The 17,304-nt window shown below is 31.9% G+C and overlaps 1 protein-coding gene across 2 annotated transcripts in view; it reads left to right on the forward strand.

Annotated features, from left to right (window-relative positions):
- The window catches only part of LOC129960769 (palmitoyltransferase ZDHHC16-like), a 28,322-nt gene extending 20,988 nt beyond the window's left edge, over window positions 1-7,334 (forward strand). For both annotated transcript variants that reach the window (XM_056074397.1, XM_056074398.1), the window contains 3 exons: window positions 2,422-2,655; window positions 2,793-2,866; window positions 7,055-7,334. In XM_056074397.1, the coding sequence (XP_055930372.1) occupies window positions 2,422-2,655; window positions 2,793-2,866; window positions 7,055-7,190 (444 nt within the window). In that variant the 3' untranslated portion in view covers window positions 7,191-7,334. The remainder of the gene's footprint in view (window positions 1-2,421; window positions 2,656-2,792; window positions 2,867-7,054) is intronic.
- Window positions 7,335-17,304: the final 9,970 nt, after the last annotated feature.

Consider the following 17,304-nt stretch of genomic DNA (forward strand, 5'->3'; position numbering starts at 1 on the left):
GATCCAAATCTCACTTTTGTTTAATTTAATTTTTTCTAACATGCGCTCTAAAAAGTTCATGGCAGTATAGTTCTCACTATACAAGAGCAAGAATAAAAATCTCTAACGGCCTCCTTCCTAAGATTCTCTTTCCTTGAACAACACTTGTCAAAGAAATCTCTATAAGAATCTTTCTGTAGAAGCGCTGAATGAAAAAAATTCTCACACTTTTTCTCTTGTGTTCAGTGTGAACGGATACGTTCCACCGGTAACCCCGTGTACAAACCTTGCCCTCCCGTGGAAAAATAAGCTGAAGTTAATTAATTAATTCGAAGTAAGTCTGTCTTCTTGTCACCCTAACATCTGGAAAAATATGTTATATATATATGTGTGTGTGTGTACGTGCGTGCTCTATAAAACTTCTTACTTCAGCATGTTCTCACTCTCTGGGCGAAGGGATAAAAATCCTTAACGTTTACCACATTCTTTTAAAAATACCTAAATTTGCCTATCCTAAATCTACGCGTGTCAAAGAAATCCCTATCAAAATCTCATTGTAAAACCAATGAAGGGAAAAAATTTAGTGTCTTTTGCACTTGTATAGCGACGTAAACGAACGTCATCGTTTCTTGTATATAAAATGTCTTACATAGTGAAATAAATCGAAGTTTTAAAATTTTCAAAAGTTTCGTCTTCTCGGCCACGCATCTGTTAAAATATGTTTATATCTATATTTATCTATCTGTTAGCAGTCGTTTGGCCAAATAGAAGAAATTTTTTAAATTTTAAAACTTCGATTTATTTCCCGTCGATAGGCATAATTTACGTAAAAAAAATAAGTGGTAAGAATTACGTCAGTCTACATTATGATACAAGAGCAGAAGAGGTCAAAATTATACCCTTCAGTGATTTTACTACGAGATTTTGATAGACATTTCTTTGACATGTGTTGATTTAGGAACGGGAATCTTAGGTATCTTTAAAAGAATGTGGTAAGCATTAAGGAGTTTTATCACTTTACTCGGAGCGCGAGAAAAATGCCGTGACCAGCAGTTTTATAAAGCTCATGTAGAGTTAATTAAATAAAAAGTGGGAATTGGATTAAGAAATAAGGTAACATTTTACAATGAAGTTAATATGGGCTAAATTAAGATGAAAATTAGGAAATTAATTAGGATTTAAATTAGATTAAGAGATATCATCATTTTGCATATATACACGCCTTTATGCGAGCTACAAGAGTCTGAATACAAATAATGTTTTTGAAACATTTGTGTAAACTCTGAATTCTCTGGTTATGTAATGAAATTTCAGTCCTTCATTGGGAAGAGTTATACTTTATTTTTATTGTCTTTAATTAAAACTCACTTGTATTTGTTTTATTGGCCTTAAAATAATACTCAGTCTTACTCCTGATAGTATAGATCATCTGTGTGCTTTGTCACAATGGTTTTATACATGATGTTGCAAAAAGCCATGCATAAATTTAATTATAAGTCAGGCATACATAGGCAAGTCATTTTTGCATTAGAATTTGGAATCGGAAACACAAAGATACCATCTGTCTAATCAATTAAGATAAAAGGGTCCTCTAGATAAAATGTTAAGAGATATGTAATATAGTACAAATTCACAAGAGCACAAAACCTAATTACTTGGATAAAAGTATGTGAAGCATGTATCGCTTTAGATGGTAAACTCTTGAATACTTTTTATTGTTGAAACTACGTCCTACTTGCTATTATACTGCGTGCGATTCCATTAAATTTTGGTTATACATTTTATCTGGTATACTCTTATACTTAATTCACTAACGGAGATCTTTTTGTATTTCCAATTCCACGTTCTATTGCAAAAACGACTTGTTTGTGCACTTAATCCACCCTTAAAACATGTTATGGTCTTTACAGGCAATCCTGCATATGGTTTGTTCTGTCAAATCTTTGTTCACCCATTCTATAATTCTTAAATCTTTTCTGTAAAGACCATTAGAAGGGAGTGATTATCGGATATATGGTCATCCTGATTATGACAAGTGCACAGTATTTCTTTTTGTTATGCAATATGTAAAGCTGAACATAAGTAACTGCCTTCCCGTTAATCGTTTTACTAGCTTAGCAGAAACAGGCAGCACATATATTAAAGCCTTGGAAAATCTCTTATATCAAGTGATCAATTCGCATATCTAACAATTAAACACTTTTGTAATGTTGAAATCGCAGCACAAACAAGTTAATATTTGTGTTAAGACTAAGTGATCCTTGGTGCCACTTTATGGTTAATGAATTAAAATCTCCTTGTACATAATGGTTTGTTTTCATCTCGAGATAGAATTTATATATTTCTGTTCATTTCAACTCTTTAAGAGTACTTTTAATTTTTTCCATCATAAAGCATTACTGAATTAGTTATGTTAAAAAAAATTTTAAATTTATTTTATAGAGGCAAATTATTCTGCAGCCAAGTTTATCAACAAATTCTACAAGTGATATCAATGAATGGCCTGAAACAATGTATCATTCCTGCATTGTATATGCTGCTTTTCTGTGTGTTGTTGTTCTTTTTGTCCTTGGTGGTCTGTTAGTGTGGCATGCTCGGCTCATTTCTAGAGGAGAAACTAGTATTGAAAGCCATATTAATAAGAAAGAAACGGCAAGACTCTTAAAGGAAGGCAAAGTAAGTTTAAAAATTAAATCTTTCTTTTTGAGAAGCTAATTATAGGCATTGATACACAATCTAAAGGTTCTCCAAAAGCTAGTTTATTCTTATATAAACTCTTAGATGCTCAAAATTCAACTTTCTTTTCTTTGTAGATTTACGAAAATCCATATAATCTTGGCTTTGAAAAAAACTGGAAGATATTTTTGTGCATTGGCTACAATGGAAGGTAACATATCACTTAATTATTTATTCTTATTTCTGTGTGTTAATTAAGTTTAGTTTATAATCAGGCAGTGTTTTTTGTACATTTTACCCTATTTTTAGCTCTCCTTTCCTCGCAAAAGTTTTAAATTTTTTATAACTCAGATTGTATTTTTACGATCACATTTATTTTCTCAAGGGCTTCAAAAAAGGCGCAAAGGCATGGTCATTTTAGCGAAATTTGTATTGTTTCACAAAATATCGTGGATTATATCAATGATGATTTTTGGATGCATGTCATTAAGAAATAATGATATCATATCGACAGTTTTGAAAAATATTTGTTGAACCAGTTTCAAAAAACTGAAAGGTTCCTTGGTGCTTTAGGCAGGAGTGTTTACTGATGGCTGTTAGGTGACATTTGTCAAAAGATTGTTTAATGAAAAGTGTTATAAATACTTGTTTAAATTATATTATTTGCTAGTGATAAATAGTTGTATTAAAAATGAACAAAAAATGTTTTCACGCCTTTTGCATTATGAAGGGAAGGGGGGGGGGGAGAGAAACTGTTAGATAGAGCTTTTATCAATGCAGCTAAAAAAAATATTGACATTTTTACGTCTTTTCTACATGCATAAATAATTTGATAATTTTGTTTTCTCTTTTTTTGAAACATTTTTATGTGTTTGTTGATTTTGATAGAAAATTGATTGAAATATTATTAGTGAATTATTTGACGAGTAAAGATTATTTATTTCCTTTGATAATTACTATTTTGTTTATTGTAATAAGATGTAAAAATGTACTTACCTAAATATAGGCAAAGCTGCAAATCCATAAAAGTTTATTTAAAAAAATAACAATGTGGGAATACAGTTTACATTAAAAGCATTGTTTAAAAGAGAGTTTTCGGTAATATCAAAAAAAAAATTACTTCAAAAAAGGATCAACAAATAGAGTTAACTTGAATGTACTTTCAGCATTATGCAAATACTGACTACTCATCTGATCATTCATTGAAATGAACTGGTTTGTACAATATTGAGTGAACAATGCTTCTACATATCATAAAAACAGAAGCGGCCGCAAATGTTTTGCATAAATTCTATTCTCAGAAAAATATTGCAAAGGAAATAGTCCAGTAATGTTGCTAGGCTCTTTCATTTCATCGACAGATTGGATGTTAATGGAGTCTGTTGTTGGTGATGTAACCTCTGAAATGGAAAATTTAGCATATAAAACTACTACTGGTGCAAACAACGTTTGTGAAGCTGAAAATGACAGTTTCATGAATGCCGTACATATCACTCCATGGTAGCCTGGTTTCAGTTAGCATAATGCGAGAAAGCTGTTCGACGTGAGGCTTGTCTTAGCACATAAATTATAGCACTCAAGTACGCAGTATATCAGTCAAAAGCTTTTGATTGTATGAATGAAAATGAAACATATGCTGTGTAACTTTTCGTATGAAATTTAGTGTTGAAGCAATTAAACCTATCATGTTTTCGTTAAATACATAAATCAAGTTTCCTTTTATGTATGAAGAAATTTTCTTTTGGAATTACGATTTTTCCCCCTAAATTTTGAATGCGTGATTTGAAAAAATGAGTGAAAACCTTATACCAGGGTTTTTTAATGGGCTACTGCAATGCTATTGTCATTTGCCATTACGGTTCTTGAATAAATAGGTTTATAGTTGTATTTAATTTTGCACACTATGCTAGATAATGTTTTTGTTCAAGAAAGATATAAAATTTTGAATATTTCATGTGACTAAAATCTCATAAATGAGTTCCAAAAAAGACAACTTATGCAAATTTTGATTTAAAAGAAAAGATAAATATAAGCATCTTTTTGAAAACGCGATTAACTTTTTAATGCTTTTCAAACACATTATATCTTTGCAAAACTGGATTTTCTACTATACTATTAATTTAAATCCACCATTAATTTAACTTTTCTTTCCTCCACTATTTTGATTTTGTCAGTTTTTACTTTATATGAAAAGTGATTACCTCTAGTTATATCATTCACCTGTTCCCCACCACTCACCATTTCCGAGGAAAAATTTAAAAAAAAATTTGTTAGGGGGTAAACCTTGAGAAGAATCCCACACTGTAACGAATGGTGTCGAAATTTTTTATTCCTTATGTTCATAAGTCCTAGATAAAACATCAATGGTTGACTGCACACTCACCCACTCAGTTTTGAGAGATATCGTAAAATTAATATTTAGTAGTCTGCCCAGCCTCAACAACTGAACCGATTATGCCACTTAATTGCGCGACTTTGCAAGCATTGCTAACAACCAGAATACTCTATGTTTATTTTACACATATAATTTAAATTAAAACGCTTTTTGTTGTTTTTAAAATAAGATACACTGTTCATCAATGTTGGATAGTATAACTACATTTGTACTATTAATGTGATAGTCAAAAGCTGCTTGCTGACGGCGGCTTGTTATGAATTACTGTCACCATTATCACATTATAAGTGCACTATTCAAAATATAATGTAAGTTTAAAATCGTCTCTTGATAAAGAACACCATTTATCAATTTTCGAAAAATTTTATAAGGTGAAAAAAACTGAATTTTTCGCAATCAATAAAGAATATTTTTGTCGGTTTTTTTCGCCTTTGTATGTTCGTACCAGATGTGGAAAAAAATCAACTATTCATTATCGATTGTGAAAAATACATTTTTTTCTCTCTCATAAAATTTTGGAAATTGCGATAGATAATATTATTCGTTAAATGACGATACTCGTTGCATCTAAAAATTCCGGCTCGAATGCATTGATTTTTAATCGGAAAAGGCTTTTATGATAGTAGATGTATTTTTTATTCTTCTTTATGTGTAATAAAATTTTAAAAGTTTGAAAACCTCAACATTATAGGGTGATGGGCTGCTGAAATTAAATGGCACGATAGCGGCTTCGTCTTTAAACTGGGCCTGATCCATGCTCGATACACAGTATCTGAAATTGTATTTTAATTGATTGTATGAATTAACACTCAGAGATAAATGTTTGTCACATAGGGTGTATCCAAAATCATCAAAAAAACATGGTTGCTTAATCAGAGGCGGCTCGTCAGTTCAGAAATTAGCAACGCTGCAAAAAATATTTATTATTTCAATTTTAAAAAAGCTTAATTTCCCATAAGAGCCTAGCCTTTTTTTTTTTTTTTAATTTTAAAGAAAGATGTGAAGTTTGTTAGATTTCAGAAATATTAAGTAATCGATATATGATGCAAATTTTTTTGTTGTTCTTTCTATAGAAAAGTGAGGATTCAGCAGATAAAAGTATCAGAACTCCCCTACAAACTCACATTTTTTTCTCGGTCCAATCAGCTCAATAATGCTCTCCCAAAATTGAACATTAAATAGATGTGCATTAAATGATCTGCAATAGTCATCGTTTTTTATTCGTAATTTTTTAACATCTATTACGTCCTTATTATAATTTCCATCAGGATAACATTTTAGGAAAGTGCCCTCATACCTTTCTTCAGAAAGTGACTGCTCTACAAGAAAAACGGAATATCCAGTAAACCAAATTTATTTCTGCTCAGATATCAAGAATAGAATTAAAAACTCATAGATGGCCATTGAGGGCTGGGGGCTGAAAGAACAAAGGCAAACATTGGATAGAGTGAAAAAAAATGAACGAATTCGTTTGTTGCACTCCAAATCTTGGTTGATTTGTTGCACTCCAAATCTTGGTTGATTTGCTGCTACTCTAGTACCACTAAAGTCAAATGGAGAAAGGGTTGCATGCTTTCTCCAAATCAGTCAGCCAGCTGTGTGTGCAGGGGATTTTTATGAGCTGTTCGCCGACAGTTCGGACCTGTGTTTCTCTTGCTTTTTGTTTCATTTTCTAACGTCTTTCCTCGTTTGTATTATATCTTGTATCATGTAATTAATTGTTTAATTTTTATTATAATGATAATTTTTTTTCTTTCTAATCAGTAGTAGTCATCCTATCTTTTTAACTGAATAATAACTGCATACTGTTTTTTATGTGTTCTAAAGATGTTTAAACTTGTGGCTTTGTATGTTTTTATTAAATGCTTGCATTAAAAGAACATGAATATTTTATAGCATAATGTTTTAGAAGTTGAAAAATAATTACCTACATCTAATAATTGCATGCTTACTTTTTTTGATATTTTACTGCCCTTAGGTTTAATAAATTTTAATTTCTTCTAGACCATGGTGGCATATTTTTCTTCCATTTGCTGAAGAACCCCTAGGTGATGGTTTACAGTGGAGTATATTAAACAGTGTTGAAGCTTTGGATGATGAAAAACAAATTGTCAAAGCATGTTTTATCAAGATGTCATGATGTATGTTTTTAACATCTAAAGACAGATGGTTGTTCATTTCATTTGTCAATGTACCATCATTTCGAGTTCCCATTTAGTGTAAATTTGATGAAATTATTTAATATTTTTGTATTTATTTTTTACATTATCATCTGGCAAATTCATTTTGGAAGTATTAAAATTTAAAATGTTCCATTTTTTTTTTTTGTTCTGTGCTCTAATTATTTTGTAACAAACATTCCTTAAAGGTATATCATTTTCCCTGTTTATTGTAAAAGTGAATTTGTTGCAATTCACTTGAAGTAGCTTTAAAACTTTTTTTCTAAGAAAAATCAACATTATTTCTGATGCATTCTAGTACCTTTGACTATTAGCTGATCACAAAGCATTATTTTTAAAACGTCGCCAGTGTATGTGCTGAAATAGGGGGAAAAAATTAAAGAGGAAAGAATTAAAATTTGACATTATTATTTCAGAATTTCAAAAATACTTTACATTTAAATTTGAAAATGTTTTTCAGCCATCAGTCTGGTAGAATCTTAGGTGAAAAAAAATATTAAAAAATACCATTTTTTAAATTATTTTAGGCATAATTGAAAAGGAATCAAAAGAGCAAAATTTATAATGGTTGCTATTATATTCAACCGAACTGCATTACGCTATGCACAAAAATTAAGAATCTGAAAGGGGTTTTTTTCCCGTCATTTTCGAAGTATACTAAGACAAAATATAGTAATCGTCAGCAATTTGACGGATATCCACGTTTCAAATCTCCCTGAATCCGATAGACGGGTGAAATTTGGTACTTAGCTTTTACACCAGATTTACAGATTTCTATTGAAGTTAAAATGAAATCCATTCAGAAAAAAATCTATCTCTCTGGCTTTCCACATATAAGGTAACAATTAATTACATAACGAAGAGCGCTAGAAAAATAAAATTTGTACGCATATTACCAAATTGGTCCAGGAATTGGCCATTTTTCATTTTGTATTTTCTCAAATTTGTAAACGTGGCAACTCAGAAAAGCAATGATTTAAATATATGGCATTTGTTAGGGGATTTTGTGACTACCATTGTAGTTCTGTGTCATATTTCAGTTTCAATCGATTTGAAAAAAGACATCCAAAAATGCATATTCGGTTTTCTTATACTTGTGTGGTAGCTGCATCCCAGCAATTAATAGTCAGAAATCACACGAAAAGACTCTTTCCTAACATGTTCGCCAGTGGCACATGTGGATAATTATGCATGTGCATTTATTAGAGAAAAAGGAAAATGTTTTGGGAAAACTACTCTCACTGGTTTGTTAAAAAACAATTCGAAGATTATTTCTACAATCAAATTATTTTAATCCATTAATATCTATATACCATATTTATTGAGGTTTTAAAAAAAGCAGTATTCATAAAATGAGAAAAAGTATTATTAAAAAGTTTCTAAAAATATATTTAATACATGATAAAATATTAATTGATTTTTTCATGCATCCGCTAATTTTTTATTCAATTTTTATATAAACATGATTAAAAAAAGTTTTGTTATCCCTTACTTTGATTTTTTTGGAGATGTTATGCTTCTAAATCAGTGTCGATCGAAATTAGCTAGTAATTTGTTAATTTTAAGAAATGATGAAAAAGGTCACAGATTTTTGTTGTTGTTCTTTTAAAAGTTGACCTAATTTTATGATACTGACAATTTACGTTACTATTTTTATTGTTTACCAATTTAAAAAGATATCCTTTATTTTATAATAGAAGATGGTGAGCCAAACCAAAAATAAATATTAAAATTTTAAATATATATATTTAAAATTCAAAATCTATATATTCTTTTAATTTTTCAATAAAAGTCATGCATTATTTTGAAATTGGAAACAACCTTATCTTAGAAAATACGTAATTCTACGCATGCATGCATATTCAAAGATGCTTATTTTTATTTATTTATTTTGGGTAAGGTGCTTAAAAAGTGCTTACTTTTTGCAACAGTTTCTGATTATGTGTCCTCAGTAAGCCTGACTTTCCAAATAAAAAATCTAGGAGATAAAAAGGAATTTAAATTGAAAAATTATCGAACAGAATCAGAAGATTGAAATGTCCATATGATTGGCAAGAAAAATCCACTCTTTTGTAAATGATGTGATTACCTTTGACTACTATGCGAAATTTATATCATCTGTTCATGTTGAATACAAAGTTGTCAACGAATTGTTAAGGCATTACTGGTTATTCATTTTGTATCGTCAATCGTAGTTTCGGATTCAGTTAATGACATATAGCTAAGCGTCTCCTTAGAGTGTCCATCATGTGTCCGAGCCTTGCAAACCAATCGATGCGTTGAATTCATTCTGTAGCTTTGCGACAACTACTGAAAAATAATTTTTAGAATTTTTTTTCAGGAAGAAAAATTGAGGACCCAAAGAGCTCTAAAAAGATGCACGTGGAGAGACAACTTAGGTGAAATATTGAGAATTACGTAATAAGGTTGGGACATGTAGAACAGGTGTATGGATGCCATTATAAAAAAAATGAAAAATCAGTTAATTGCGTTTAAGAGAGAAATACTTTCCTTCCTTATTCTTTGGATTCTTAAAAATGAAAATTGTTTCCATCAAATGTGGAAAAATATATCGGATACAATTCTTTTTATAGCCTAGAAACAAGCTGGTTTCTCAAAATCAAATTACAAATAATTTTTTATTACTGAGATCTGATGACCAAAAATCCCATCTGTGAAAATGAAAGCTCTTTACATTCCTTTCAAAGATTTGTGACTAAATGGTGGTAAAGAGTATACTTGAACATTCTCAGATGATTTTAGAAAAAGAAGGATAATATGTCGATTAAAATACACAGAGTGTCTTGGGATTTATTTTAGGTATTTCTGCATTTAAGTTAAGATACGTCATGTATTCATTTCTAAATGCATATTGTTTCTCGTACTTCTTACTATAAGATTCGAAGTATTCTTTCCTTTTGCATTAATGCTGTGAGCTAATTTCTCTTGATATCTGTATTCACAGCTATTTAATCGGAAGCGTATGACTTTATTTATATGTTAACTGCTACTGATATGTGGATCTATTAAATGCTTCCACAGTATATATATATAGGCTTGTTCTTATTATGTACCTATATAATAAAATAGCAGCTTTGGACTATGCTGTATACGTAAATATGTTCTAAAAATGGGTACGTCTTAATAAATGTTATTTCAATATATTCTTCCGGCTTCCATAATGCAACTATATCACTCCATCCTTCATTAAGGTTCCACTCATTTGTAAGAAAGTTTTTAGCGTATCATCTAGCTCAACTTGCTTCCTGTTCTTATCAGCAACAAAGGTTGATGGACCCGTTCTGTAATCGCACATCTCTGTTCACTAAAGGCATACGTCAAGATGAAATGTTATAGCTTCCACATTCATATAGATAGAATATTGACTTTTGATGTTTGGAGCAAATAAATGAGGAATAAAGACTTTTTCCAATTTTTAAAGAAATATTATTTTTGTTTGTTAATGTGTAAAGGAAATCCATTTCAAGCTATCAATATTTAGAGTATCTATGGGTAAAACAGTAATGCATATAATTTTTCATTATTATTTGCATTTGTGGCTGTTTTTTCATTAAATTAAGTGACTATATACATTTTATCATGAGTATTTTTAAGTATGACATCAATAAAATGTTCAAAATGTTTACCGAAACAACTCTTAAAATTTCTTTGGCCAATGAAAAGAGACATTTAAGGCCCTTTCAACTGGTTAAAGTAATAATGCATCTATTTTCTTGAGAAAGTATGGCAAAATTTCATTAAAATCTTTCGAAAGCCTCTATAAAATAATTTTTTTTTAACATTTTTGTACAATGCATTTATGATGCCTTTTGGATGAAAGAGCCATCTATGTTTAATAGCCCATGTAGACTTATCTCTACTAAAACATATTTAATGCACTCTGCGCACTTATCTGTATTGATATTTGGAGTAGATGTGTGCATCTACTGCCTATTTGTTCATTGGCGCATTACAAGGCCGATTATTTGACTTAAAAATCAATGGATTTGGCACGAATGTATTTCAGGAAACGGAAATATGCAACTCGAAGAAATTTTTTCGAAATTTTAATTAATTAAAAAAATAAGTGAATTTTCCGTATTCTTTTATGACATCTTCCGAAATTATTCATCTGTGACATCTCCAGAAAGATAATTTTTGCATCATCATAAAATTTTAGAAATTTTTTTTTAAGGATATAAATTTAGCTGTTGGGCAATATTTAAATAAAATGTTTTAATTTAAGTGCAAATTGTTTTTAACAGTTTATTAAAATGGTAGGCAATAGTAATTTTTGCTGTTGAAACTAATTTCAAACCTATTTTGCTGTTCCATCAAATCTATAAATCTGTTGTTTTGTTGAAAAAATTCGTTATATGTTAGATATCTTCTTTAATTAAACATTTTACTTTACTCTTAATCTATGAAAAATCTGTTGGTGATTCTATATTAATGAATATTCAATTTCCTTTCTGTCTCTTTGAATGATTTTAAACATTTTTTTTATAGGATTAGATTTGTCCGGTGGCGGATTTAGATATTTTGCGGAACTGGGCAATGTACGTTATGAGGACCTTCTTTTAATTACTGAGCAGTTTAGTCACAATTTTAACTTAATGAATGTATTAATGATTGATTTTAGTTTTTGTTATTATTATTATTCCAATAACTGTATGAAACTATTTTTATTTTTTGATGGGTATGTTATTGGAAAAATGAATAAAGTAATTAAAATTCTGGAAAAATTCGCTGTAGTTATTAGTTAAAAATTTCCTTATTTGTAAATAAAAGCATTAAGTTATTATAATAGATTATAAAGAAATAATAAACTTCACACAATTATAAGAGAAAATTATTTTACAGGGCCTCAAAAAGAATAATTAATAAAAAATTAATTATTCTTTAATTAATGATTTTAATAATTAATTATAAACACACATTCTTGATCTAATATTTTATAATTCAATTTTTTTTTTTTGCAGTTTTATTTATTTGACAACCAAGCAAGATAATAACATTTTTAAAAGACTTGCCTGCAACCCTCGTTAGACAGCAGTCTATTTGAAAATTCTCTACTGATGTGTTATATGATATTTATTAAATGTACAAAGTAATTATAAGAATAACTATCTCGATATATGGGCCTTTAGCTATCATGCTATTCACAGAGACTGAATGAAATTTCGGTTTAAAATATTTTGAGGTATGTTCTCAAAAATCATAAGAAAAACAACAATTACAATTATATTGACAAAATTTCAAACCGCAACACATACTCTTTCTTATTGGAATGATACCTCCATAGTAAAAGATCTGTAGCAGAAAAGTCACCGGCTCTAGGTAGACTAAGAAGAAATAACTGCGCCCTCACCAGATCAGTGGCTGTTTTCCGCACAGTCCTTGGAGGCTGTCGTCTCGTGTCTCTAGAGCTTGAAGGGGAGCTCAAAATCTTTACCACATTGCTGAGCTAGCTGCAATTTATTTGCATTGTAATGCTAGTTCTCACGATTTTTTCCCCTTCCTCTAAAAAAAGTAAGGGGGGGGGGCAGAAAAATTCTGAATGAAAATGAAAAGAGTCAATTCAAATGTAGAACGGAAAAGGCATGAATAAAAATACAAAAAAAGAGCAATAAATCATTTCAAAAGCAGTGATATTCGGAAAGTTTCTAAGATATGAAAGAATTATAAAATATTGGATCAATAATCAATAAATTAAAACTACTTGTTTTAAATAAGTTTCAATGTGATTGTCAATATCCTGTTATTCGAATATTATTATTAAAACAATTGTTAGAGTTTTGACTCCCTCCGGTGGAGAAAAGGGGAAATTCTGTGCCCCTAACCAGATGTATTCGAGACGCCGACGCGGCGACATGTACATACTCTCTCTCCCGTCTTTTGTGTTGTGATGTGTTTGTGTGGTAGCTTAGAAATGTCCGTGTCCATATATATGTGAAAATAAAACCTATGAAAGTTTCAACTCTTGCTTCGTCATTAATGGAATTGTCATGCATTAACTGATCAACGATGATCCAAATGCTTTTTATTTTTTCTGAATCAAATAGGCAACTTTTTTTTATTTATATAGATGATGTATAATGTATTCTAATTCGAATCAACTTTCGTTCAAATTTCAGAATATTTTTGTTAGGATTTATTTAATTCAAATTTGCTTCCAGATCAGTGAGGTCCGATTTGCTTTCGTTGGCTAACTGACTCATAAGTCAACAATTATCAGCTATTGTAAAATAAAGTAGAAAAAAAATGCTTCTGTTACCAGAAATGTCAATGTCATATCCTATTCCTTCAATTACAAAAGGGTGCGACATTACTGTCCCCCTCTCTTAACCTTATGCTGAGAGATGACATTGTTTGGATATTTCTGCGCATTTTCGTTTCCTGTCCACGGTTCCATTATCCATTAATGCTCGATTCCCAACAGTCTCCTTCGAGCATGAAAAAGTCATTGTTTACATGGGTTAAACTGCCATTTATATATGTATTGATTGCTTTCATACCAAGCAGTTTCTTTTCAGGCGCTGGAAGCGAACTTCGTCAAAAAAATATGCTTGTTGTTCATCATTTCTGACATAATTTAATTTAAAATGAGTCTTTGGGAACTCATCACGTACAAATTTGTATCTTTGGTCGTTGTGCTTTTTGGGTAAGTGGAAAATTGGTTGTTGATATAACTTGTTAAACAAGCACTTCAACCATATCAGGTCTTTTGTGGCATCAGAAGCTGCCATGAACTCTGCCACCGTCTTTGAATTGTATATATCCTCCAGTAGCTTGCTTTCGCCACTTAACTGTACTTCCATCATAAAAAGAAACTACTACTGTGCGAGACCTGAGTGTTTCTGCGCAGCTGTAATTATCAGCATCACTAAACAAGAGACTTCTGCCATTTTTCTCATTGTACATAATGCCATGTTCAATGGTAATGCAAAGATATCGTAGTGCTGCCTGCACGATTTCCGAATCAGTGCTCTTCTGCTGTCCAACTTACAAGACACTAAACTCATTGCGTAAACAATATCTAATCGAGTCTTCATCACCAAATAAAGCTAACTGCTGATCGGTACGGAATTTCACTGTTGAGAGGCTTCACCTTCTTGATTTTTATCATACTATCATCATTTAGCAGACCGTAGTCAATTTTGAGGCTCGACATCTTTACCAGAATGCTTGATGTTTTGCCCTTTACCATCGCTTTTGTAAATGTTTCTTGGTTAAGGAGAGGGATCCAGCATTCGTCCGGTCAAAATGCATACCAAGAAAACGTCATCACTTTAATACTGAAATGTTGCACGAGCCCGTCAATAAATGTGAAGAAAACTGCTTCGTCCTGATAAAATAAATCGCCATTAGTATCTTGCGCCCGTAATCATTGCATATAAACAGGCAATGGTCGAATTTACTTGAGATCATGCCATGTTTTTAGCACCTCTGTAAACTTGGGATTTCAACAGCAGCTTATTTCAAGCCGCATATGTTCGAATCATCTTATTTATACACTCACTTCTGTTATCGTATCCATCAGGTAGATGCATATATATCATCTCGTTAAGTCAGCCAAAAAGGAATGCCGTCCCCATGACCATTTGAAATAACTTTAGATTTTTTTAGGTTACCATTGTAATTACAGCTCGAAAAGTGTTATAACTGTACACCGGGCTATGCTTCTCCGTAGCCGATACCCACCTTCTGCGTACATCCCTTTGCTCTTAAACGAACCTTGAATCTCTCATTTGAACCGTTTAGATTTGTCTTCACCTAAGAAACCTATTGATTATCAAAAATCTTTCGTATTTTAAGTAACTCAACAAACTGCCATTCCTAGTAAAGTTTCTAAATGTATTTGGCATGCTAAGCTATTTTCTCGTCCATGGCTTATTTTCAGTACGCATATACAAAATACATCGTATATTTTGAGCTTCTTTAACTTCATAATTTTGCAGTACATGTCATAGTCGTTAAATCTGACAAGGCGTTTGATAACTGAAGGGTCTCACAACATATGCACTATCAACTGTGTTGGTTCGTCTTCATCAGTGCAAAAATCACCAGCCTCCTGTGTGTCTGCATCATTGGAATCACCAAAATTTCAAAACCCATACCACTTGCCAGACCAGTATTGAGTCTCTTCTAAAGGCTGGGAAATAGGACCGATTTGTATTTCCTTGAATATTACATTTGTACTCTTTATTTTGCCATTCTTTGAGGGTATGAAAGCAAGATAACCATCGTAATCCCAAAAACCAACCAAATAGCACTTCATAGCCGTGTCGTCCAGTTTACTTCTGTTGACATCTAGTATGTGTACAAATGTAGTTGACCCAAAAATTCGAATCCCGTTGGTTAGTCCAAACCACTTCTCATATGGAAATTTTCCCGTGGTCTTACTTGGCCCGATCCGATTCAGAATATAGACAGCTGTAGATGCTGCTTCTGCCCATTGGAACTTTGATAGGCCTATATCCTTCAGCATAGTGTGAACTGCATCAATTATTGTACTATTCCAGAGGTTCCTAAACTTTTTTTCTCGTGGACCACTTTCAAAGTTTTACTATTTTCGGTAGACCCCCTGCTGCTACATTTCTACTGTATTCTCAAAACTCCTAAAAAATATCACCCTAAATTGGGGGTGTTAAGAAGAAAAAAAAAGTAGCACATTTTCATTTTCAAAACAGTAGCACAGCGCAAGTCGCATTTCATCCCTTTGCAGGTCTAAACAAGCATCCCGGACGAGCGGGCGCACGGGCGGCACTTTGGAAGTCTCGACATGTAGTGTACACTTATACTATTATCTATTGTTCTATTTAATTCTGTGTTTGAACTGAGTCTCGAATATTTCTGAGTACCTACCTAGTGCTGCTACCTACCTACGTTGATAGGTAAATCCAAGCCAAAATGTTTGTTCTTTATTATGAAAACCAGAAAATTTTTCGTGGACCCCCACTTACAACTTGTGAACCCCTGTTTTCTTTTCACGTCTACGTGGACCCCGTGTGGTCTCCTATGGACCCCTGGGGGTCCACCTGGACCACTTTGGGAACCTATGTACTATTCTCTCTTTCAATCAAACCACTTTTTTTCTGGTGTATACGGCATAATTATTTGCAACTTGATGCCTGCATTATATGTCAAATTTGCCAGTTTAAAACTGTCAATCCCATGCATAAAATATTATCGGCCTTATTTAAACCAAATGATATCAGTCCCAGTCCGGATGGAATCACATATAACATGCTTCGTCATTTTTCTATTTCTTCTCTTTCCAATCTGTTGCATTTGACCTTCAAGGTCTTTCGGGTAGGCAGGTTGCCGGTCATCGTGAGGCAGACCAAAAACAATCTGTTGCATTTATTTAACTGCATTTGGATTGAACAGAAGTTTCCTTCACAACGGCATGTAGGTATTGGGGGCAACGAGAAGGCGGACAGTGCCGCCAAATCGGCTACTTCTACAGCAAATATTAGTATCCCTGTGAGTGATTTAAAAAAACACATAACTTTGCTCTATCTCTCAAAATGGCAGACTCAATGGGATCTGTTAACAGAAAACAAACTTCATAGTGTTAAACCTCGTGTTGAACATTGGCCATGTCTTCCAAATAGAAAAGCAGACACTATCTTAACCCGTTTGCGGATAGGTCATACCAGATTCACCCATCGCCATCTACTTTTTGGAGAAGCGGCACCAATGTGCTCTCAATGCAATTGCATCATGTCTGTTTACCATATTCTCAGTGAATGTCCAAATTTTAGTACTCAACGTTTATATTATTTTAACAACTCCACACTTTCACATTTGCTTGATAGAATACCACATGCTAATCTTTTTGCTTTTTTGAAATCAGTAGGTTTTTGCCCCCATATTTAAGTAATCTTCATCTTTTTCATTCTTTTACATTGCTTTTTAAAGTTGAAATTATATTTTTAATCCTAAAATAAATACAGTTTGGCGCAGCTTAGTCAATACCATGGCTCTTGTGCCAATAAAATCCAAAAAATCCAAAATCCAAATCCAAATCCTTCACAACGGCACGAAGCTAGCGTGATGTCAATCCTC

The sequence above is a fragment of the Argiope bruennichi genome, chromosome X2 (genome assembly GCF_947563725.1).
Source record: "Argiope bruennichi chromosome X2, qqArgBrue1.1, whole genome shotgun sequence".
NCBI lineage: Eukaryota > Metazoa > Arthropoda > Arachnida > Araneae > Araneidae > Argiope > Argiope bruennichi.